Raw genomic sequence first — 24,827 nt, 5'->3', positions numbered from 1 at the left:
AACCAGCACAATGAAAATTATCACTTAGGCATTCAAGGACAGTGCATTTCAATTTTATTATTTAAACCGATGGATACAATACATAACTTTTCAAGAGGGTAAAAGATGTTTTTATATGATTCATTAAGTATCCATATTATGTTTCATATCAATCTTGTAAATAAATAGCTAGTATTCAGGATGAATATCAATAATTTATGAACCAAAATGAAATCTTACAATCAGAATAATATTTATAGTGATCACATATAAAATCTATTTAACTTAGATGTATCTTCTGTATAATTTTTACCAGTAGAATGAAAGTAGCACTAGAATATAATTTTAAAGGAATTTTAATTGGAAAAAATAATCTCTTTATAAAAATTAGAAATATTTATCATGCAATGTTTTCATCTGACCCAAAATTAAGCACTATTGCTATGTATATCAAAATATACATTCATTACTCAAGGTTACTTTTACTGTGCCTCAAAAAATGAACTTAAGAAACATCAAGAAGAGGTTTACTTTTGTTCTAATGAAATAAATACATGATAAGCAATTTAATTATTCACACTATATTTTTTCTTATTTTTTTCAGTAAGTTACTACCTACTATTTTAACCCTTTACAAGGCAGAACTATTTCATTTTGTTTAAACAAGTTTAGTAACATTTTAATTTTAGAAGAAACAATATAAATATTCTAATATATTTGGAACTATCTTAATGATATTCAAATCGTATATGGACAAGCTACCTTAAAAGACCTAGAATAGAAAGAGGAATAATCATTAGGTCTATAATGAAAAATGACCCTTGATCTTTGTTCAAAGCCTGAGAAATTACAATGGAAAATTACAGGCAGTTATTTATTTATCTTTTTACAACAAGCTAAGTTTGAAGTTCTCACAGCTCTGGAATAAACAAAGCAAAGCAAAACAAAACAAAACAACCTAAAGTCATATTCTCTGAGTACTCTCCATTGTTCACCAGGAGCTTATATCCTGAAGCAATGCTAATTTATGTGAAACTAGATACAAGAAAACCAAGAATTTTCACTTACTCCACAACCCTCCATCATCAAATAAATTGGTGTCTTTTCTTCATTAAGTAACAAAGGGTCCATTTTATTTCATTGTGTATGTGGAGGTGAGTCTCTTCCAAGGTCATCTTGGCACCATCATATAGACTCATTTGTTAGAGACTGACATAAGGATTCTATGTGAGGAGTCAAAGACAATATAAACAATGGCTCTATTCGTATAGAAAACAGATACTTTTTATAGAAATGCACTGGATGGCTGAACAGAACACTCAGGAAAGCTCAAGGACCCAAAGGCTGCCTTGATATTATGAATGTTCCCACTCAGTGTGTACTCCTATTATGACAGGTAACCAAGGATTCTATCTAACATGGCCACTCAGAAATACCACTGACACACAGACTGAACAGTCACTGAAGCCATTTACAGGGTTTTCCCCCCCAATGGGAATAAAAATTTAAAAACCACTCTGCTAAATGTGGTATATTGTATAAGAAAATTAATAAATATTGCAGCTTATTGACATAGAGGAATTTGAAAATGTAAAAATCTATGTTTTCTAATGTCTCATATCTAAATGAACTCATGATCACATTCATTTTGTGTGCTCCTATTACTGTGAGTCAACTTATTAAAATGAACTTGCTCATTGTTATCAAATGTGAATCATATAATAGCTTCAATGTGTTTCAAAATTACAAGGGCCATAGTTTTCCTATAACCATTGTCAATTGCACACTGGCATACCATACCAGTATTAGAGATTAAGAAGACAGTCTAGATGTTGAAGGATATTGATTTTAATGATATGAAGTTTGTCCTAGATGGAGAAAGAAAGAAAGAGAGAGAGAGAGAGAGAGAGAGAGAGAGAGAGAGAGAGAGAGAGAAAGGAAGGAAAGAAGGAAGGAAGGAAGGAAGGAAGGAAGGAAGAAAGAAAGAAAGAAAGAAAGAAAGAAAGAAAGAAAGAAAGAAAGAAAGAAAGAAAGAAAGAAAGAAAGAAAGAAAGAAAGAAGAAAGGAAGGAAGGAAGGAAGGAAGGAAGGAAGGAAGGAAGGAAGGAAGGAAGGAAGGAAGAACTGAATTCTGTTAATCGACATGGGTATCCTACCTCAGTTCTTCATGTAGAAGGACATCAGATGTAGGTGGATAGAGTGAAGCAAAAAAAGGGAAGATTAAAAATGCTATTCTTACAATTTGAGATTCTCAATGTATATCCAAATATATGTAAATCACTCAAATATAGATAACTTTACTGTGATGTGAGATATTTCAATACCATTCTGCTGAAACAAGAAAATATTTTCATTCCCTAGGTCTGAAAATTATGCATCATAGACAGCTCTTTCTCATAAATAATCCTTAAGTTTATATTTAATAAGCATCCACACGCATGACTTCAAAGGGAAGTACTTTGTAAAATGTGACAGTGCTGAGGCTGGAGAGAAAGGTAAGCTGCAAAGAATATGGGCACTTCTTCTTCTTGAACAGAGGACACATTTGGTTCACAGCACCATGTCAGATGGCTCACAACTCCCTGTAACTCTACCTCCAGTGGTTGTCCACGGGCACCGGCTCTCACATGCCTAAATTGTAAATCATTTCCTGCTAAAATTTCCCATTTATGTATTTTGCATATATGTACACACACACACACACACACACACACACATATATATATATATATATATATATATATATATAAACTACATTATTTTTAATTAGACTTTTTGAGATTACAAAGAAACCACGAAGTTTCTAGCTAAGAGTAAACATCAAAAATAAAGAGCAAATAACAACGCATGCAAATTCTTAGCAAAGCAACAGCTCATAAACTTTTCTAGAACACAGTATTGTCCAGCTCTTGAGACTGCTACAGCTGCCTTTACCTTTTGACCAATGGAGCAAACTAGCCCAAAGCTGTAAAACAGAATATTGCGAAGCTATAAAAACCAAGAAGTGCAGCCCACACTGCAAAGAACCCTCGGCCTTCTTCATTTCAGCAGGCTATCCACGGTGACTTCCTACCCATTTATTAAAAATTGATAGACAACTACTATAAACGCTTAGAAGCGGCGAGCAGCCCAGCTGAAGCAAACAGAGGAGGCTATGTTCACTGTTTGCTTGGAGTTGCTGACAATCATCTGTATCCCAGTCTCCCTGATTTTGATGGAGCCTTTCTTACGACAACCTGGCCATTTCAGCAGTAATGGAAAACAAGGTTTTGCAGGAAAAGCTCACTCCTGCCCCCCTGACACCCTGTTTGATGAGAAAACAATGCTTGAATATCTTTCACTGGATCTATTTCTCCCATAAAACAACACAAATTTTATCTATGCCAAGTTCTTGAGATTGAAAATAAATCTAGAATGTGAAAGAATGCCATAAAATTCCAATATTGAATGTATGTGTGCAAACATATAGACAAACATATATGTGGAGGGAATTTCAAATTAATTCACTTCAGCTCATAATTTTACTTCTGTTTTTGTTTACATTATTCCTTCCTAGTACATATTTTGATAACTTAGAATCCTGCTAATATTAAAACAGCTAATTAGAGAATGTATCCATTGTTTATTAGTTACACATATATTTAAATAATTATATATAGAAACTATATAGAAATAATTGATTTTGAATTGTATATCACTCTGTCATAATTCCTAAATATAGAAGAAAAACAATTAATTTGAGTAAAAATTGTTTTACTACTGAAAATGTTTTATTTTATTTTTATGTATTTATCCCTCTAAAAAAATAAATGTAAAAAGAAACATTCATACCAAGTAGAAAAACACATGTCCATAATTCAGCCAATAGAAGAAGGAAGTGGTCTACATATAGTGGAAACTGCATAGCTTTTTGTTTCATTGAAAATCAGTTACTACATCTAAAAAGAAAACCCATTTCTTGGTGCAAATTGTTTTATATTTTGCATCACTATTGGTTTTCAGCTATTTAATCAATATATTTTACTAATAAAACAAGATTTTAAATGAATGAGCTGAGATTTTAATCTTTGTAGCATTGTTGCTGAATATTTTTCTCCCACCAGAGGATTTGTACGGTAGAAGGCATTCTTGTGCGCAGTATGGGGTTTCAGGCCAAAGTGGATCTGAGGCTACAAGATTCAGAAAGATCACATCAGCTTCTGCCTTGGTAGAATCAGAGCATGTGCTTGGGCCACGTTAACTTTAGCATTTTGTTCTCAGTTGATCACTTTCATTATGCTGCCCATGAGTATATAAAGGTACATGACATTGGAGACTATAGATCTATCTATAGAAATAACAAATTGCAACACGACTTGGTAGTTGCTTTTCTTTGGATCTTTTCTGGGTATAGGTATACATGTATGCATATGCTTGTATGTGTGCATGCATACATGTGATGTGTGGTATATGTGTGTGGGGGGAGAAAGGGGGGGCTAGGTGATATTCTTTATTGCTCTCCACTAGAGTTTATGCCCATTGAGTTTCAGGAATCCCTCCTCTCCATCTTTCCTGAGATGGGATTAGAGACACCAGCCATGGCACCTGAGTCTTTAGGTATTGATTAATGATTCCAATTTAGGTCAGTCCTCCCTCGTGTTTATACGGTAGACATTTTACATATTGAGCCAACTCATCAGCCCTGGGAGATATATCTTTTCTTCAAATGACTACTTAAACATGTCAGAAACTGTTTATTTTTTTTAATTATATAGAAATCTATATTTTAAAAACTGTAGGCATTATAAGAACAAAAGTGAAAGCAAAATATGAAAAATAGAATTGTGACAACAGAGACTGAGCCCCTTCCTTAGGCTCCCCAGCGAGCATTTTGTGAGGTTTTGCTTTAATTATGGATTACTAGCTGATCTGGAGAGAGAAGCTTTCAAGGTCCGAAGCTTCAAAAGCCTCTGTTTTTTGTTTTTGTTTTTGTTTTGTTTTGTTTTTTTTTTTCGAGACAGGGTTTCTCTGTGTAGCTCTGGCTGTCCTGAAACTGACTTTGTAGACCAGGCTGGCCTCAAACTCAGAAATCCGCCTGCCTCTGCCTCCCAAGTACTGGGATTAAAGGCATGTGCCACCACTGCCTGGCTGTTTCGTTTCTTGGTTTTGACTAGTCACCATCCTATCTCAGAGAAATCCATTTTCTCTCTCATAGCTTGCTTGGAGAGAAGTGTTTCTTCCTCTCTCCTTTTCCTTGTTGGGAGTCCATCCTTCTTAGCCTTTCATAATGGCATGGGGGACTCAACACAGTTCAGTGTCCTAGATAAATTCTCTTTTATTTAGTATTGCTGTTTATAATCCATACAGTCAAAAAGAAAGTTAACATTAGGTGAGATTTTTCAAAAGGGAAAATTCATGAGGTTGAGGAGGAATTAGTGCAGGAGGGTGAACATGACCAAAACACATATGAACCTCTCAAGTAACTAATAAAACTGAATATTCATATAAGATGAATCCAGTTTGATGATAACAACAACAACAACAAAAACACCTTAATATAGTAAATACTTAATTTGTACCAGGCAGTGGTGATGCACACCTTTAATTCCAGTGCTTGGGAGGCAGAGGCAGGCAGATTTCTGAGTTCAAAGCCAGCCTGGTCTACAGAGTGAGTTACAGGACAGCCAGGGCTATACAGAGAAACCATGTCTTGAAAAACAAAACAAAACAAAACAAAACAAAACAAAACAAAGCAAAGCAAAGCAAAGCAAAGCAAAGCAAAGCAAAGCAAAGCAAAGCAAAACAAAACAAAACAAAACAAAACAAAACAAAACAAAACAAAACAAAACAAAACAAAATGACCAAACAGCCAAAAGAACTTAATTTGTGACATAAATCTATAAACTTGCACGATTGGTTATTGAGTGGTACTTATTCACCTTGTTCACATTATTCATCAGTACACATTGAATGAGATGACCTAAAGATTGTGTTTCTTTAAAACTTTGTAATTCTCAAATGTCCTCATGACTCATCAGTTCTTTACACATAAGCATCATTTCTACCTAAGCCCACTAGTGCAGAATAAATGAAAACCCAGGGATGGAGGCTCTACACAGTCACAAACAGGCTCACTTCCTTGCCATTTTGTCCTATCTGCTTTGGAGTACACGACAATTGTGTGGTTACGTTCATAATAACAGTTTCCTAACTGATATTCCAAAACCAGCCATTTGAAAGTAGCGCTCGATGCTTGCACTCACAGTTTGTGATCTTCAGGGTCCTCTTCACTTCTCCACTTCCTGATCCTCCACAGCCATCTTCATCATCACAATCTCCACTAGATTGCTCAAGCATGCCGCCACCACTGCCTGGCTGAAGGAGCTCCCACTTGTTGGGCTTGGGTGATCTACCCCGTAACAACTGAAGACAGACAACAAAAATATGTTTATACATAATACATGAACATTTTCTTAAAGATTTTAGTCAGAAATTCAGAAATTAGAATGATTATCTTAAATGGATTCACCAGTTAAGCGTAGCTACCAAATCACATCAAATCAATCCCAACTTTCCTATATTATTAGAAATGTTAATAGCATTTCTTTTCTGTAAGTAAAATGGCTATTCCATTTACTTGGCTTGTAAGGGTAAATGAAATTCATGAGAACTAAGAACTGAGAAGTTAAAAAAAAATGATTTGCAGGAATGTAAGTGGACTTTAAATCTGTCTGGTACCATATACATTGCACCATATACTTAAGAATGTCAAAAGGTTCAATACCTGTGTCTGTCCAAACTACTAGACTTTTTCATAGATTACTTTTTGGACAGATAGAACTTTCTGCCTAAAGAAAAAAATTAAAACATTTAAAATAACATCTGGAACATTAAAAAAAAGACAGACAAAATCTGGTATCTGGAAAGAGCAATATTCCACCTACTAACTCTAAAGTGAGGCTTTAGGAAACAAATTCAGGCTGTGTGCTTCTAGGTGCTTTGACTGAATGACACTATAGTTCTGAGTAAGCGATGTCTAACCACAGTCAATTACATTGTTATAAAATACAGACATCACTGTGAAATTTTGGCTGAGAATCTTGTACCAGTTTAAAAACTGACAACCCACAGTTTCTTCATACACAGTCACTTCAGACTATTTATAAAGCCTAGTATTTTTAAAGACACACGTGTATAATCTTTTGGCATTCTTTAGATTAAGTATATGATCCAATGTTTCTGGTACAGGATAGATTTAAAGTCTGACTTACATTCCTGCAAATTGTGTTTCGTTATGTTTAACTTCATAGCTCTTAGTTGCCATGAATTGCACTTGCCCTTACAAGCAATGTAAATGTAAGAGCTATTTCCCTTACAGACTAGGAATGCTATTAATATTTTTGATAATATATGAAATGCTGGGACTTATTTCCAATAACATGATGATATAAACAAAAGAATAGTTCACTCATTGATAAGTGTCCTAGATGTGACATTTCCTTCTCTAAGGTAATTTAAGGGGCACATGTGACTAATCATAAGCAGAAAGAACACAGATGCCATGAAGGCAGTTTCCCTCTGTTGTCCACTTAATGGGCATTTAAATTATGATTCTTTGCATATGAGGAATGGGATTTCAGTAGTTTCCTAAGAAGTGGTATTAATGCACAAGAAGAGGTACTAAGCTGACAGTTACATAGTCATGCAAATGACAGCATCTCCTACTGAGGGAGCATGAAGAATAAAATAAGTTGCAACAAATATGATGCTGTCCATTAAGAATACTTTTATCATGCAACTGGACTTGGCAGCTCATAAAGTTCACAATTAAAAACTAACAGGTCACACATTCAAAACATTATAGCTTTTTTTTCAATTTCTATTTTTCTAACTAAAACATATGAAAACAGTGACAATAACATAAAAAAAATATTCTTCTTGCCTGTTAGCAGTTCTCAAAGAACATGTCACTAGAGTTAAATTTAAAAGAATAATTTCAAATTATAATGAATCAAGTGATGTCCATCAGTGAAACTTCTTTGACAGAGCTAAGAGGTTGGTATCTGTGCTTGTTCCTAGTGTTGGGGGAATGGGGTCGTTACAGTTACAATGGTGAAACATGGATATCCATCCATCCATTACAAACTCAACTGTGAAGAGGTAAAGAGAAGCAATTTTATTTTAGAGGCCTTATCGTTTGTTATTCAACTGTGTACTTAGCAAGTAGCCAGCATAACTTTAAGGGGCTTGGGCTGTTGATATCCAAGATACTGAGATATGAATCCTCATATTAACATACTTTGCTAGAAAACATGGGTATGAGTGAATTCCTTGAGTAACTAATTCAGCTTCCTTGCTTCTAAAATAATTACAAGATATCTGTGTGCCATTGTCATTTTAAGAATAAAACATAAAAACAAATTAATTTGAAAATAACGATGAAATCATTAAAAATGAATGCATCTGATTACTATGATCTACTTTATTACATAGTCTATTAGAATGTTATTTAAACCCACAAGATTAGTACAAACAATTATCTAACAATGAATCCAATTACGAAGAAGACTTGTATAACAGCTATAGCAAAAACCATGATCTGATGAGGTCTTGCTTCCTTTTTTGGACACTCACATTCTTTGCTAACTTTTTCCCATATCCACTTTATTTTCCTAAGAATTCTTCTAGTGTTTTACTGGGATCCAGGCCAGAGCACAGCCAAAAATCTTATGAACAACAAAACATAAATTTCCGTGATTCCACCCTAGGAATTTGATTTCAAAACCACAAACAGAAGGATGGTCTCTGTAAAACAATGCTATTGGGAAAAAAAAAGTTTGAGTTGAAAGTGATTAAAAATGTTAATTGTCAGAAAAATGATTATTTGATTGAGAGCTGTTACTGCTCTAGATAAAGTGGGACCTGGGGGAATGAAGCCTATAAATGAGGCATAATAAAGACTCATACAACAACTATGTTATGCCCAGCAATTTATACTCTGAGGGTTAAGAACAATTACAGAAGTAAAGTTCCCATAATTATAAGGTATACACATTCAGAAGCACAAACAACATGTGCCAAAAATGTTTTCCATAGAGGCATATAAACATTTAGTTGAATAACAGCAGCAAGCAATAACGAATAATCTGAGGTAGACTCACTCCTATCCACTACACTTGAGAGGAGCACAAAAACACATTCCAAGAATGATTCCATGTTTTGAAAAAACTGAGGTCAGAAGACTCTTTCTCTTTTTCAAGTGTTCCCACAAGCACTCAGAATTTTCTTCATATTCCTGGTCTGCATTCAAAGATGGTGAGTGATAAAATAATATGGGACATCACTTGTGATGTTTTCTATGTTTGTTCCTAACTTTAGCATCAGTTGAGGAAATATACAGATAAATTCAAAATTTTAAGAAACACTATCATATAAAGCTATAATTTCTTTTAGATCATTTGTGCTGGGCAGATGTGGAAAGAGATCCTAGGACTTGCCACTTTACTCCCTAGAACTGGGAATTTGATTGTTTGAGTATATTTGATCACACCGTGAACCCCAAGATTGTGTTATTTACTGAAAATACTTGTTTCTAGTTGTGGTGTGACTTAGTTCTTAGTACACACCTTCAATTCCTCTGGCTGGAATATAGAAATTCTCTTGATTCACACCTTTAATCCCAAACAAAGAAGGAAAACTTTGTAGAAGGAAGGAACCATGAAAGAAAGGCCCAATTGAGTGGCAGACAGAGTGACGAACCAGAGAAAGAATTGACAGAATAGGAAAGCCAAGCTACAAAAAGAGAGAGCAGGGCAGAGAGAGAAAGGAGAAAGTTTTACCAGGAAAGTTTTACAGAGACAGGTCGAAGAGAGAACAATCTAGACACAGAAAAAGACAGAGTGAGCCAGAGAATGAGAAGGAGTCAGAAGATTAGAACAGATTGCCAGAGTTAGTTTGGGGCCAAGCAGAGCAGCAACTCAGGCTGAGAGAGCAGCCATGTTGAATCCTCAGCTTGGAGAGGAGTTTCAATGAAAACAGCTGAGTTGAACCAGCCAGCTAAAGTCCAGAACAAACTAAAAGGGATGAGTTTCTTCAGCAGCAAGTCTCAGCGGCTGAAAGCATCCTAGGGTGAGATTAGCTTGTGTGAAGGCTAGAAGCTTGCAGGACTAGACCTAGGTAAGAGGCAGCAAGCCTCCACTAGGACAATAATTTAAGGAGAATAAAAGTTACATGTACAGCTGGTAACATTTTCAGAACTGACACCTGACATTTTCAGGGCTTGTGTGAATACACTAAATCATTTATCAGATAATTCAGGGTTTATGCAAGCATTCTGGGTGTAATTACTAGAATCAAATCAGTATTTTTAAAGATAAGCTTTTTTTTTTTTTTTCTCCTCTGGCTGTTACAAGGGACAGACATCAGAATCTTGAGTGGGAAGCTGGATACAGGAAATCACAGTATATGAAATTTTAAAAAATCTGGTTTTAGTCAAGGTCACTAAGAGTCCCATGACAGAGAATTGATGATGTAAGTCCTCTAAGAACTATGAAAGGAGTGAGTGATCCTCAGTGGGAAACTGGGTTATCAGTCCTTTGATTCCTCCTGTTCCCTGGAATGGATTACTCCTCATGCCCTCTAAAACAACTCAGATGTGGCCAGTCACTTGATTTCAGCCACGTGAAAACATGAGCTCAGTACTGATGCTGGGTTATGAGCTAACAAATAGATGCTACCTTGAACTGCTAAATGTATGGTCATTTGCATTCTATCAAATTTAATATATTCACATATTCATACTTTACATATAAATATATACATATATATTATATGTTAAATATACATAATACATATATATGTATGTGCTTGAGCATGTTTATGTATATGTACACACACATATATAGTGTATATTTATTTTACATCTGTATATATGTATTTGCATATATGCATATATTTATATATACATATAGGTGTGTGTATATATATACACACAAATGTATATATACAAATATTGTACACACATATAAATATATATGTACATATATGTACACACACATATATATTGCTGTAGCATATTCTTTTGAATATGGTGACCCTGTTTGAAAACTTAGATATAAGTTATCATAGTTCCACATTATATATGTTTTCATTTTCTCCATTTTTCTGTAATCCTCTTATCTTCCATGTCTCATGTATTAGAAAATGCTACTACTTCTATGATGGTAATCCATGGTCCCCCAAAGATGCCCCAGTATCTCTCACTCCACTGACCATTCCCAACCAAGCCCCACTTGCAGATATGATTATTTTCTTCTTTTCCTAAGCATGGAGAATATATTTTATATATTTAATTTCTAAAAGTATAATTTGCTTAATCAGTTGGTTTTATTCAAAACAGGGCAATGCATACCCATGTCTATTCACTTGATGGAATGTGAATGTCACCTTGACCGGATTGGGAAGAGCCTGAGATGTTAGGACAGCACAGACATGACTGCCTGGGGATGTACTTCTAGATCATGCGGGCTCAGACTTGGTGAATCTGAGCAGACCACAAAAGAACAAGAACTACCATGAAGGGTTCTAGTCAGAGGGAGTGCTTTGGTAGCTGTACTCTGTCACAGCTCCTTCCTGTTTAGTTTCTGCTTTGTTTGCTCTTTTTCATGATGAGATGTTCTCTTTCGTATATCCCTTTCCTAATGCAAACCTCTAAAACTGTGAGCAAAACCATTCTTTATTTCTTTTAATTGTTTATGTCAGGTACTTTATCACAGAGATGAAAAGAATCCACTACACAGAAACAATCGGTTAAAAATCACATGTCCTTAGCTTCTTGTAGGGAACCCCCAACAGATTATGCCCTAACTTCTCAATAGAATACAATTTGGTTGTTATCTACAGCCATTGTACTCACTAGTTTGTCTCTAACCAGCAAGAAGAAACAAAGATTACTACTGTACCATGAGATCAGCTGTCTCTATACACATTTCATGACACTTGTCTTACCTCATCCCACACTGCAAAGGACATTGCTTTTCATTCATTAGCACAACGCTATTTTCTCCAAGTCAATACTTTTACTGTGTCATATTTTATCTTACTCTTAAAGCACTTTCATGTGATTTATTTAAAAGGAAGAAGAAAGGGTGAACTGCTTTGCAGTTTTATAGTATGGCCCTTCTTGATTTGTTCAAATTAAAGTTTGCTAGAAATTCCACAAGAAGCAATCTTGTCTCCTTGGGATTCACCTAGCATTTTTCAAATTTACATAAGCAAATTGACTGTCCTCAATCACTTGGTATAAACTAGAAATGAGGGCAATGTTAAAGGTAAACTGTGGCTTGCCAGTCAAGGTCCATGGAATGTACTGCTTTGGACTGCATTCATTTGAAAGAATTCTAACTGCAGTTATTCAGACCACTGTCTGCCTCAGAGCAGTGCGACTATTCTCAGGAAATATATTCATGTTGTTTTTCTCTCACTTCTTACACTCCTTTCCATGGGAAAGATGGTCTTCCCTGTTCTGTAACTCATCATAGAGAATCTAGTCTTTAAGGTCAAATAACTCCTATCAATCCTACATATATTTCTGTGATTTTTCTTAACAAAAACACAGCAAAACACTAAGCCATTAATTGCTATTGAATCCACATTTTAAGGCCATGTCATAAAGGCTTCATAAATAGTCCATTTATCAGAGGTGAAGTCAGGATTTAACTTTCTGCCTGTTCATCATCATGACTGAAGGGCTTGTCATATGTAGCTATTATGGGAAATTCATAATAATATTGATAAATAATATTATTTCTCTAGGAGTACTTCATTATGTATATCTCGTCACTAATGCCCTGTGTATCAATTTAGATTTAGTGAATTTTTGTCATTTTTCCTCAGACATCATCATTTGGAGGAAGTTCTAGAATAAACGGCTCCATTCTTAATGGTGGCAAAATTGGTTCACTTATCCAGCCAATAGCACTAATTGCTGATATGATATATAATGAATATTTTCTAAGATAAACTGTCTTCACTAAAGAAAAAGGTGCTGGTCTTAGAAAGGATCCATACTGCTCACAGTCATCTATTGGATGGAACACAGGGCCCCCAATGGAGGAGCTGGAGAAAGTACCCAAGGAGCTGGAGGGGTCTGCAACCCTATAGATGGAACAACAATATGAACTAACCAGTACCCCGGAGCTCTTGACTCTAGCTGCATATGTAGCAGAAGATGGCCTAGTCAGCCATCATTGGGAAGAGAGGCCCCTTGGTCTAGCAAACTTTATATGCCCCAGTACAGGGGAACACCAGGGCCAAGAAGTGGGAGTGGGTGGGGGAGGGTGTGGGGGACTTTTGGGATAGCATTGGAAATATAAATGAAATAAATACCTAATTAAAAAAATAAAAACAAACAAACAAAAAAAGAAAGGATCCATACATGCTTTAATTCCAAAAAAGCATTTTAAAATGTGCTATAAGATAAAATTAAAACAAATAAAACTATCAGAAAACTAGAAAAAGGCAGCACATCACCAAAGGCAAATCTTAGCACTTTGCTAAATTATTGTCTTTGTCTTTCTTTTTAAGAAGTAGTTTTAAATAAGCTCACTGCTAAGTCCCTGAAGATTTCTATGAATTTGTTTAACTAAACATTTGAAATTGAAGGTGTATTTCTTAAATGTTTGTGTTCTTTGTGTTTGTTCCTACAAGCAGAAAATAGGGCAGTGTTCTCATTACATTTTTAAGTTAGCCAATACAATTCTTTTCATTAAAATATGTTGAAATAGTTTTGAGATTGATTCTGTTACTTTGTTTGTTTGTTGTTTCTGGAGTAGAAAGAAAACATTAGTTTAGCCTTGGTGGTTATCATGGCAAGCCTGGCTTCCCCCTTCCCTAGTCTTCCACAGAAGGCCTGCTCTCTCCATTTGTCTTTCTTCAATCCCTAAAAGACGATCCTCATCCACAAGTACCATTTTACATCCCCTCCCCACTTGAGGCAACCTTTGGAAATCAGTCTCCCTTCCCGCAAGCAAAGACAGATTTCTTTCTACTCTCCTCCTTTCCACATGGCCCCTTGGTCCTTGGGCCCAGTGAACTCTCCAGTGCTGCTTCCAACAAACCTGCCTTGAACAGAATCTAATCTGGCTTTAATTTGCTCATTTCCCAGGTGTTGGAGATATAACTGATCAACATATATATAAAGAAACATAATAGCGCATATCTATACATTCAGTGTGACATATGAAAATCCGTCAGATTATGAGGACAGATGGATGCCAAAACTATATCTCCATTTCTGTCACATTCAACATAAATACCATACCCTGAGGAAGACATGTTGTGTGGATGTTTTTAAACGCAAAGTAACAAATACATTTACCATTATTGTTCTGGCCCTATACTATGTGACTCTGTAAAATAAAGCTTTTTATTTGCAAGTGGGTGTTGTTTAGGTTATATGGTGTAAACTTTTAGCACAGTGTAAGCACCTAGAGGTGGCTGTTTAACTTTGTCCTCATTAACGTTGTAAGATGTGCCTCATCCTCTGCACCAATCCTCTTTGGAAAAATGGGATCCCACATAGCATAAAGCCCGGCATCTACTGCTCAGGGTGCCTTAGCTTTGCCATCCCAGCCTGCCCAAAGCTGAGATGATTAAGTTTTAAGATTTTAACTTATTCCTTATCAGGGATGGTAGAAATTCAACCGATACATACATATTTATAGAACAATTAGAACAGAAGAAAGGACATGGCTTTGAGTGCCAGCCACACATTAATTGTGTGCCTTAGGCAAATCACTTAAGCCTATTAAAACTCATTTTATTCTGATGAATAAAAATGCTTGGGAAAGCAGTTTATCCACTCTAAAGCACCACACTCCTTCACAGGGCACTGCACATGACCACACATCCATAAAATTGGGAAGACAACAAAGTGAGAACCAAATGGAAAAAAAATAAAAAGTTCTTCCTTACCCCAATGCCATACAGTTTGTGCAGGCAGCCGATTAGCTGAAAATCGTCAGCTTGATGACTGATGAGTCCTGCTCAGGTTTAATTGGTTTAGGAAGCTCATTAGGGAGGCTTTCTTACAGGGTGTTTTGGCGGATAGACTCTTAAGGCAACTGCATTTCTTTTGGCTGCTGAACTAATCTCTCAATAGACTTGATTTTCAGTTTACTGTATGGCAACATCCCACCTTTGCAAGAGCCTGTCAGACACTTGCAATGAGATCTAGCATGGCTTGGCTGGCTCATAGGTACAGTGCATATGCCATGAGAGAGAACTACCCATCATTCTAAAAAGAAACTTAAAACCTAAGAGCGGAATAATACGGTTTAAAACATTTTACTTGATGCCAAATCTCTTAGTCTTTTTTTTTTCCTCTCTTAGTCCTTCACACAGATGTATAAGGAGTACATACTTGTTAAGGTTGTGTTAGTCTTGGCAAGACATCTCATTCATCCATTCAACATAAATGCAGAAAACCTATAATTTTATAATAATGATAAGAGTGAGCAGACAAATATCAAAATGTTAATAGAATAATTGTAGCAAGGAAACAAAAAATGAGGAAAAATTCCAAGGTTCTAAATAATGTGTTTTGTGTACCTACTGAAATAATTTTATGTATATGTGTACATGACTGTGAAAAGTATAAATGAAAGTATGCATAAATGGAGATGTGTTAGTTTGATACCAAAGTGAATCCAGTTTTATTTAAAAGATATTAGCATTTTTAATTTCATGTAGGAAAAGAATGGAGGCTCCTAACATTTTAAAACTAGAACTCTGATCCAAATTCCTCGTGACTTATTTTTTTTTTTTTACCCTACAGACTGAAACGAACCATCAAAGTTTCTTCATAGAACCTGCTCAGTTCATTTCGTTTGCAACATAATGTCCCTTCCCCTAAACCTTTAATCTCACTTCTACCCCTATGAGATCCAACTCCAATTTACTTCCTATGTCCTTACTAACAGAATTAAAGTCATTTTTACCTGACCAATACAGACGCAGATACTGCCAACCATCGGACTGAGCCTGGGGAACCCAATGGAAGAGCAAGGGGAAGGACTGAAGGAGCTGAAGGGGGTTGCAACCCCATAGGAAGAACAGTATCAACTAACTGGATCACCCGGATCTCCCAGGACAACCACCAACCAAATAGAACTATGGCTCCAGCTATCTATACAGCAGAGGATGGCCCTATATGACATCAATGGGAGGGAAGGCCCTTGGTCCTGTGGAGGCTTGATGTCCCAGCGTAAGGAGATGCTAGGGTGATGAGGCGGTAGTGGGTGAGTGGGTGGAGGAACACCCTCATAGAGGCAAAGGTGAGGGGGAAAGGGTATGGGGTGGGGTGTTGTGGAGGGGTTACTGGGAAGGAGGATATCATTTGAAAGGTAAATGAATAAAAGGATTAATAAAAAATAAACAGTAATAAATAAAATCATTTTTACAAAGGACTCCTATTGCTGCTCCTTTTTTGAAGATTTAGATAACATTTTACCCATAAACCCGAAGGCTGCAACTCTCTAGCCTTGTATTTTCAACAACAGTCAAGCCTTTGTGGACTGTTCACCCTAAAAAGGAGAGAACATTTTACATAATGTCATGTTATGTTAGGTTGACCAGACACAGAAGTCATGTCTGTAGGGTTCCTTGTCAAGGTTTGCTTTATGTTTCAGCTCTCTGATCTCTGTCTCTGTGGTGCCAGTAATTTGAAAGGTCACTGCTCTGTTAGCATTTGGCTTATGCAACCCAGGCTGGCAATTTATAAAAGTCTTGAGATTTCTGCAAAAAGAACACCGAAGTTAAAAAAGAAAAGGAAAAAAAGGTTTACTAAGTCTACTCTCTAAGCTGTGATGCTGCACTTAAGTCTTTTAATCTTGTTCCCACACAAAAACTCTGTTTTCCACCCCCACACCCGATACCTACAACTCAAAATGTGTCTTCTCCAATCTTCTAAACCACTGTGCAAAAAGGATTGGATAAGTGTATTATGAATTTTTATCCTAATCTAAACTCTAGATATCTCTACAGGATTGAAGCAGTCTAAGAAATGAACTTAGATTTAAAACAGCAACAACGATAATAAAAGTGTCGCCAAAACCTACTGCAAGCATCTGAGAAATATTCGTTGAAAAGCAGACAACCTTCTTCACAAGGCTCCTCCAGAGTTAAATGTCAGAGAGTTTGGTGCCAGGAAGCCACAGTTAGTCAGGGACAAAGCAGCAGTTTGTGAGTGGCTACTGAGTGTCATGAGTGCAGAAGGGAGGAGGGGGGAGAGGAGCACCTGGAGATGGGAAGCAAACCATCTGCAAAGGGCAGGGGAGGCAGGAGATGGCTGAGGCGAATTCCTCAATACTGAAGTACCTCCCTGCTCAGGGCCAAAATGGGACTTCTCCACACTTTGTTCAAAACTGAGGCTCCATTTCTCCATTCTCACTTCACTTCAAAGATAATTTTCTAAATAACTATTTCATAATTGTTGGTCAAAAGACAGTTAACAATACTGTGCGTACATGTACATAGAAATTTACTTGGACAGAAGTGATCACATACAAGACCTAGTAGCTGATACATGGAGGGCTATAATTAAAATGACACAACTTTCCAAGAAAGAACAATGAGATATTTTGCCACTCATGGTTCAGGATATCAGTCAGGAGTGGTTTTTATTTAAGATGTTAAAACCCTTAAGCTTTCTGGCTAGGTCTTTGTAAGCATACAGAATGTTCCAAATTTGAGGGCTTGAGGTCAGATTTTGTTGTTTAAATATATGTGCATTAATGTGCTTTTCCCACCCCACACCCTATTTTTGACTTAAGGCTAGGAGTGTCTTTAGAAATTCTTGCGCATCATGGTCCTGCTATTACAAAACTATAACTTAACTTACAAAACTATGGAGGAAACACAACTGAGCAGATATTTTCTAAAACACAAAGTCATTTAGTAAATTGAGTTTCTACTAACCATAATCTTTCATGTGAATCAGAGACTATATTACTAACAATCGTCTCATTTTCTAGTTAATTATTTTAGACAGCATTAACATATAATGTGTGTGTGTGTTTGGATGAATATTTTGTCTGTATATATGTCAGAATGGCACAGAAATTTCTGGTGCCAGCAGAGGGCATTTGATCCCCTGACTTGGTATTATAGATGGTTGTGAGACATGATATGGGTTTTAGAAAATGATCTGAGGTCCTTTGGAAGCCACCGATTGTTAAAGTTAAGTTATTTCTCCAGACACAATAGTATTAATTTATATTTACACTGTTCTAAGAGTTGATGATTTTGGATCCAGTATCATGGGAAGAACTTGAAGTACTAATAACAGATTTCTCTACCAACAAAACACTGCTCATTTTACCGAGAATACAGGCATCATCATATTCCATCATTAAATTAGAGTCTTTCTCTTGACATTTCTTTTTATGATGACACTGGACTGAGATTGATGTCCCTCGAAAGCCCAGGGTGTAGCAAGTGTTGTCCTTTCATCTCCAGCAGATTGCCTTCATCCAATGAGGGCTGAAGGAAGGGAGACTTCCATCATGATAGAGGGCTATGCACGGTTCCCCGTTCAGCAATTTTAATTAAGCAAACTTTCCATTGCCTTTACTGTGAAGTATTAAAATCTCATTTAGGATTTGATGTTGGCAGCTCTTCCATATTTACTTCACTGTCCGGCTATGCAGAATATGTCCTTGGGTGCTCAGCGAAGATGGAAAGTTTGCTTAGCGTTTAGGTGTATTATAGGGTGACTCTGAGAGAAGCTCAGCCTGCCCCATTTAGAATGACAACCTCGAGCAGGCCAGATGGTAACAGGCCTTATGACTTCACAGATGTCCTCCTAATACCACCAATACCAGGAGATTCCTTTAGCCTACCTTTCTGTAGGTTAACTATGAAATTGTGGACAATCGTACATGAGATGAAAGTAAATGCTCTGAAAAGAATTTCAGTAAAACCATGAAAAAATGCGTACCATTAGTTCTCTTGGGGAGAGGCTACAGATGTGTCTTTCACATAGATTTTAAGACAAACTCTGACTCTTGCTTCTTAAAGGTGTGCACTTGAGCCAATAGCTTACGCTTGCTATAGCTACACACTCATTCCAAATTACAGCTCCAAAGTTTAAAAAATATGGTTTTATATTTTTACTATACTCCACCCCACAAATCACACACACACACACACACACACACACACACACACACAGTTACATAACTTAGTATGCTAAGAGAAAATACTTACTTTTTTGTAGAAAAATGTTTTCTAATTTTAAGAATTACTTCAGGCCTCTGTGAGAATCACAAGAATTATCTTTCTCTTTTCTGCTCCATATAGTGTTCACACACACACACACTCACACAGTGGAAGTGTTTGTTACAAATTGAATTGTGTCTCCTATGACACATATTGAAGCTGTAGTACACGATAGTTCAGAATGTGATGCCTTTTGAAATACTTTTCATAAGTAGCAAAGTTCAAATTGAAGTATTAGGTTGAGTCCTTATCCCATAGCAGTAAGGTCTTATAAAATAAGTTCTTAAGGCACTGGCCACTTTGTGCAAGGATCTGGGTTTGATCCTCGGCACCAGAAGCAGTTAGTCCCGTCCTAAAGACCTCAGTGCTCGATTGCTATTTGATGAGACATTTCCTGGTCTGTTAATGAAGCAAATGGCATTAGTACCTTCCTGTAGGTCTGAAATTGTACTATGTGAGAATCTGGATCTGAATGCTATTGCTGTGAGAACCTTGGATGGCAGATATCCATGGTTATATCTAGTCCATGCAAACACTGTATATGAACAGTAATAGGCATTGTTTACACTTTAGAAGAACTAACCAGATAATTCAACATTCTTAGAAATCTTTCTCCTTCCCTATCCCAGGTCCTTCTCTCCCCATACATGTGCATGCCTATATAATGTGTTAATCATAGAAACAACCTCTATAACAAATTCAGGGCTAATTCTGTGTTTTCAAGTTTCTTGGAGCAATATATAACAACTGTTTTCCCAGTGAAATCAATTGCTTCCTGTAAATTCAGACCCTCTCTTTGGAACTGCCTCTGTCTCTGGTGTGTGGCTGTCCTTTATGTTCCTTGTGTTTCTATTCTTCTCGTTAGACATTTACTGGATCATTATCTGTCTAAATAAGTTTTACTGTGCTTCTCGCTCTGGATAATTTCACTGGTTAGAGAAGTTTATATTGGCATAATTTTTTCCCTCTCGGCATGCTGAAAATATTGTTTCATTGTCTAGTTTCCCTGGTTTTTGTTAAAACATTTTCTCTTGCTTGTCCGCTTGCTTTACATTTTATTTTGTTTTGGCTCAATGGTTGGAAACAATACCTGTTTAACTCTTTTTTTTCCCCTAAATTAGGTTGCTTCAGTTTTAAGTTTGTTGAAAGTGAATTGTCATCTATTCTTGTTTTCCCTTCCTGTTTGGAGATAGGGCGCTTCTGTGTCTTGGGTAACCAGGCCTGAGACTTATGACCCTGCCCTTTGCCCGAAGATTAGGTAGAGTAAGGCCTAAGATGCTACCATCTGGATAAGGTAACTTAACCGTGCAATCCTTGCCCTTTCGTGGTTTCCTGAAAGAGAAGTGTGTAATGGCTCTGCTCCCACCATCGGCAGAACTCCTTGGAATCTGTCTCCGAAACTGTGCCCAGGGAATAATTCACTTGGACTTGAAGCTGGAAGGTTAATAGAGGAGGAATCAACAAAAGACCCTGGGACCCACATGGGAATGACTGACAGCCAGGGCCATCAGCATCTATGACCAAAATCCCCAGAGGAAGCAGGGACAAACAGAGAGAGGCTGAGTGAGTTAGCATTCAGTTGGCTTTGAAAGACAGTAAATATCAGAGGAAAGACTGATGTGTGGAATCTGAGAAATCAAGAGAGGACTGTGAGCAGATGAAGACCTCAGAGTTTTCTGTCATCACAGTGCAAAAAAGAGAGCGAATACGTCACCCAATCATCTCCTGTCCCTGCAACAGCCACAGCGGTGGGAAGAGACGACTACAAAGCTTTTCAAGGTTTGTGTTTTGTTTTAAGTGGATTGGATGTAAGTCTTAGCACCTTTGGCGTTTTTGTCTAAATAGACTTTGACGTAGTAAATAGGGGGACATAACCCTCCTTCTCTTTGTTTCTGCAAATGCAAGTCCACCCATCGCCGTTGTCCTCCTATATCATGTTCTGCGTTTCTCCTGCAACTACGGAAATGGTGCCTTCATTCTGACCTTCAAATGTGTAGAGGACATTGTAGGTCCTTATGGCAGGATGCGGCTCCTCATCACCAAATTCATCATCAAAATCCGTGGCCAGTACCTTGTGCTCACTCTCATGGCTTTGCTCCTCTGTGTAACTACCATCTGGGCTGTTCTCCAAGTCCTGGGCACAGATATTGACCGTCTGGTGTGTCTGGCCATCATTCAGTCTACTCTGCCCACCGGCGTGCCTGCTCACTCAGAGCTGGGAGTCTGCCTTCCACCGCAGTCAGCCAGGCCTCTAACGTCTAAACCTCCAGCTGTAGTTTTTCTTATGTTCTGGGTGTCTTTGGTGAGTTTGTGATTCAAGTTGACTGCGTCTCCCATCTCAAGGTTCTTCAGGTACACATCTTTCATTTGGGTGATGGCATCTCTCTACTCCCTGTCTTTTTGGATCTCTTTATTGAGATCGTCAACTTTCTGTTGTAGTTCTTTCCTTCTCTGCTCAGGCGGGAAGTTACTGAAGTCTTGGTGTGACACCCCATGCTTTAAGCTCTGGAAACAGTGGATTTTGGGTTCGAAGGTCATGAACTTTAGGCCTTTGAGACCAGCAGAGGGTGAGGCAGGAGGAGGAGGGGAAAGGCTTGTTTTTCTTTTCTTTTCTTTTCTTTTCTTTTCTTTTCTATAAATATATTTTTCTTGCATATTTTCTTTATTTACATTTCAAATATTATACCCTTTCCAAGTTTATCCTCCAGAAACCCCATATCCCATCCTACCTCTCCCTGGGTCTATGAGGGTGCTCCCCCACCCACCCAATCCCACTTTCCTACCCTGGCATTCCCCTACAATGGGGCATTGAACACCCTCAGGCCCATGAGCTGCTCTTCCCACTGATGTCCAACAAAGCCATCCTCTGCCACATATGTGCCCAACGCCATAGGTCCCTCCATGTCTACTCTTTGGTTGGTGGTCCGGTCCCCAGGAGCTGGGGGAGGGGGGCTGCGGAGGTCTGGCCTGTTGACACTGTTGCTCCCTCCATGGGGCTGATGAATGTCCAGAGCTTGCCTCTGGCTTTGCTGCCAAACTTGAGCTTGGGCTTGCCTTCTTTGGAGCTGTAAAGGCCGTTGTCTTAATCTTTGAATTTAATGTCTCCAAGAGGCTCAAATCCTAATTTATAGGTTTCTACGACCAGCTGGGAGTCGTTTTTCTGGTTGATAGCCTTCCCTAAACTGTCCTGGCACTTCCAATGATGGTTATCACCTGCCGGTCCACCTCAGCTTAGGTATTCATGGGCTCTCTAATGCGCACAATCTGCCTCTCCTCCATCTCTTGTATTTTCTGGAAGATGTTGGGCATGTGGGAATGGTAGTACTCCCATTGCTCCTGGTTGAATCTCTGCAGGATTAAGAAGTAACCCCCTTTACTGACCTCTGCCATTTTCTGGCATATATGAGCTTGTTTTTGTGCCTTTTCCACATCTGCCTTGGTCACATGGATGTCAGCTTCCATTTTCTCAAAGTACTGTAGTGCCCGGTCGGCCCCCTTACATAAGTCCAGCTCAGACCTCCTCTTGCTCGACTCCAGCTGCTTCCAGCTTTTCTCTATGTGCTGAGCCGTTGCGTCCATTGTGGAATTCAATTTCCTCTCATGCTTCAGCTCCGGATGGACTGCATCCGGTCCACTGTGATCTGTAACCTCGTTCTTGGAGATGACCTCGTGTTGCCGGGCATAGTCCTTCATCTCATTCAGGGTGGAAAGTAACACTTTACGTGCTGTGTACTTGTATTCCTCTTCCTTCAAGTTCTTCTTGGGTTGGTATTTCTTAGATTCCTGAGTTGCTTGGCATAGCTGAGCTCCATCCATCCTCGCCTTGAAAAACTTGATCTATTTCTCAAGAATATCGATTCCCCACTGTGTGTGTTTTTCCAAAAACAGTTTTGTCAAAACTGATCCCAGAGCTCAATGCCCCAGCGCATGGTGTAGGGACCGTGAAGGGGCCCCTAACCCCCTTCACCAGCGATCACTGCGGCGCTCCAGGCCCGGCGAGTGCTGAAAGCCCACCGCTTCCTCTGGCCGGTGCCTCCTCTAGAACCACCTGCCTCAAGTTCTTTGATTGATGTTTATCTAGTATTCCTTCTTCCACTTCCCTGTACTGGCCATGTGCTTTTTTGGATGGTAGTGACTTTCCGTTTTTGTTGTTGTTGTTGTTGTTGTTGTTTTTTTTTTTTTTTTTTTACTATTCTAAGCCTAAGTCTCAGGTGTCTAACTATACTCCATTCATTAAAGAATGTTAGTCTTTAAACTACTGAAAACTTAACACACACACACACACAGATAGAGGGAGAGAGAGAGAGAGAGAGAAACAGAAACATTGGATTCTGCTTCCTGAATATTATTCAGTAAAATCTTGCAGAGAATTTAAATAGCACAACAAAAAGAAAAAGAACCTTATGATTTATTTAGCAAACAAAAGTCACTAGTTTTCTTTTGACCCCATATAGCTTCTTTGTGGACCTTATTTGTTTGTTTGTTTTCCTGGGCTTTGCTTGATTATTGAGATTGGGTCTCTTGGAGCCTACTTTAGTTTTAATTCACTGTGTAATCAAGCTGCTCTTGAACTCTTGATCCTCTGGCCTCTACCTTCTAAGTGCTTCTTAGATGCATGAGAGATGATGTCTAGCTAATATTTCAGTTTTAAAACAGTGTCAGGGCAGCTTGAGAATATTGACTTTTGGCAAAGACAAGGCTTTCCTCTCAGCCTGTCCTCTCTCCTCCCAGTGTTCAGTCGCATGTCTGTGTTTAGGTGCTCACTCTTGCTGTCCTAGAGGTGAGCAACCAACGCAAAACAGTATGGAGTGCTTCTCTTGGCTCATCATCCTGCAGTACAAGCTTTGGGAAAGTTTGGAATCTTTCTAAGAAATACCAACCCAAGAAGACCTAGAAGGAGGAAGAAGAATGCAAGCACACAGTCCTCGCTGGAGAAAGCACTTCACTAAAGGACAGCTTTGACAGTAGATAATCTGGCACTACTTCCAGTCTGCTATTTCTTAATCATGATTCAGGTTACTAACGTGATCTCTTGCTGTTCCTGACAGCCTATCTGCAGCCTGCTGCCCTGCATCTGCCCTGACGTGATGAACCCTTACCTCGCAGAATCATAAACAAAACTAACTCTATCTTCCTTAAGCTGCCCTTGGCCACGGCGTTTTGTCACAACAACAGAAATTAACCAAGACAGCATTCACACTAGCAGTCTGGATCAGTACAAACTTGGGGTCTGAGTACTGCAGCACAAACTACTTAGATACCAATCTCAGTCAAATAGGGATGGTTTATTGAACACCACTCAAAGACTGAACGATCATATCCACAGGACAGATTTGGGAGCTGACTGCGACATCGAGTCAAGATCCTATAGGGCTTTTTAAGCATGAGACATACAAATATCTGTGCTAAGTTATTCTACCAATCAGCATTTATGGATAGGGGACTTGCTTAAGAACATGCCATTGTTGTACACTTATCCTGCTCATGTTGGTTGGGGTACTCAACTGTGGCAGGGTTCTTGCCTTGTCTAACATTCATATCTTAACTTGTCAACCAGGATGAGCCTTGTTTAATATTCATGTCTGAACTTGC

At 38.0% G+C, this 24,827-nt stretch overlaps 1 protein-coding gene and 1 pseudogene across 1 annotated transcript in view; both read right to left on the bottom strand.

Annotated features, from left to right (window-relative positions):
• The window catches only part of Gpc5 (glypican 5), a 1,376,768-nt gene that overhangs the window by 679,074 nt on the left and 672,867 nt on the right, over positions 1-24,827 (bottom strand). The window contains exon 7 of the mRNA XM_021182017.2: positions 6,221-6,380. Coding sequence (XP_021037676.1) covers positions 6,221-6,380 — 160 coding nt within the window. The remainder of the gene's footprint in view (positions 1-6,220; positions 6,381-24,827) is intronic.
• On the bottom strand, positions 21,029-23,164 carry LOC110309627 (formin-binding protein 1 pseudogene; annotated as a pseudogene).

This window comes from Mus caroli, unplaced genomic scaffold (genome assembly GCF_978045245.1).
Source record: "Mus caroli unplaced genomic scaffold, Mus_caroli_1 scaffold_12, whole genome shotgun sequence".
Classification (NCBI taxonomy): domain Eukaryota; kingdom Metazoa; phylum Chordata; class Mammalia; order Rodentia; family Muridae; genus Mus; species Mus caroli.
This window is presented reverse-complemented; position numbering and strand designations above follow the sequence as displayed.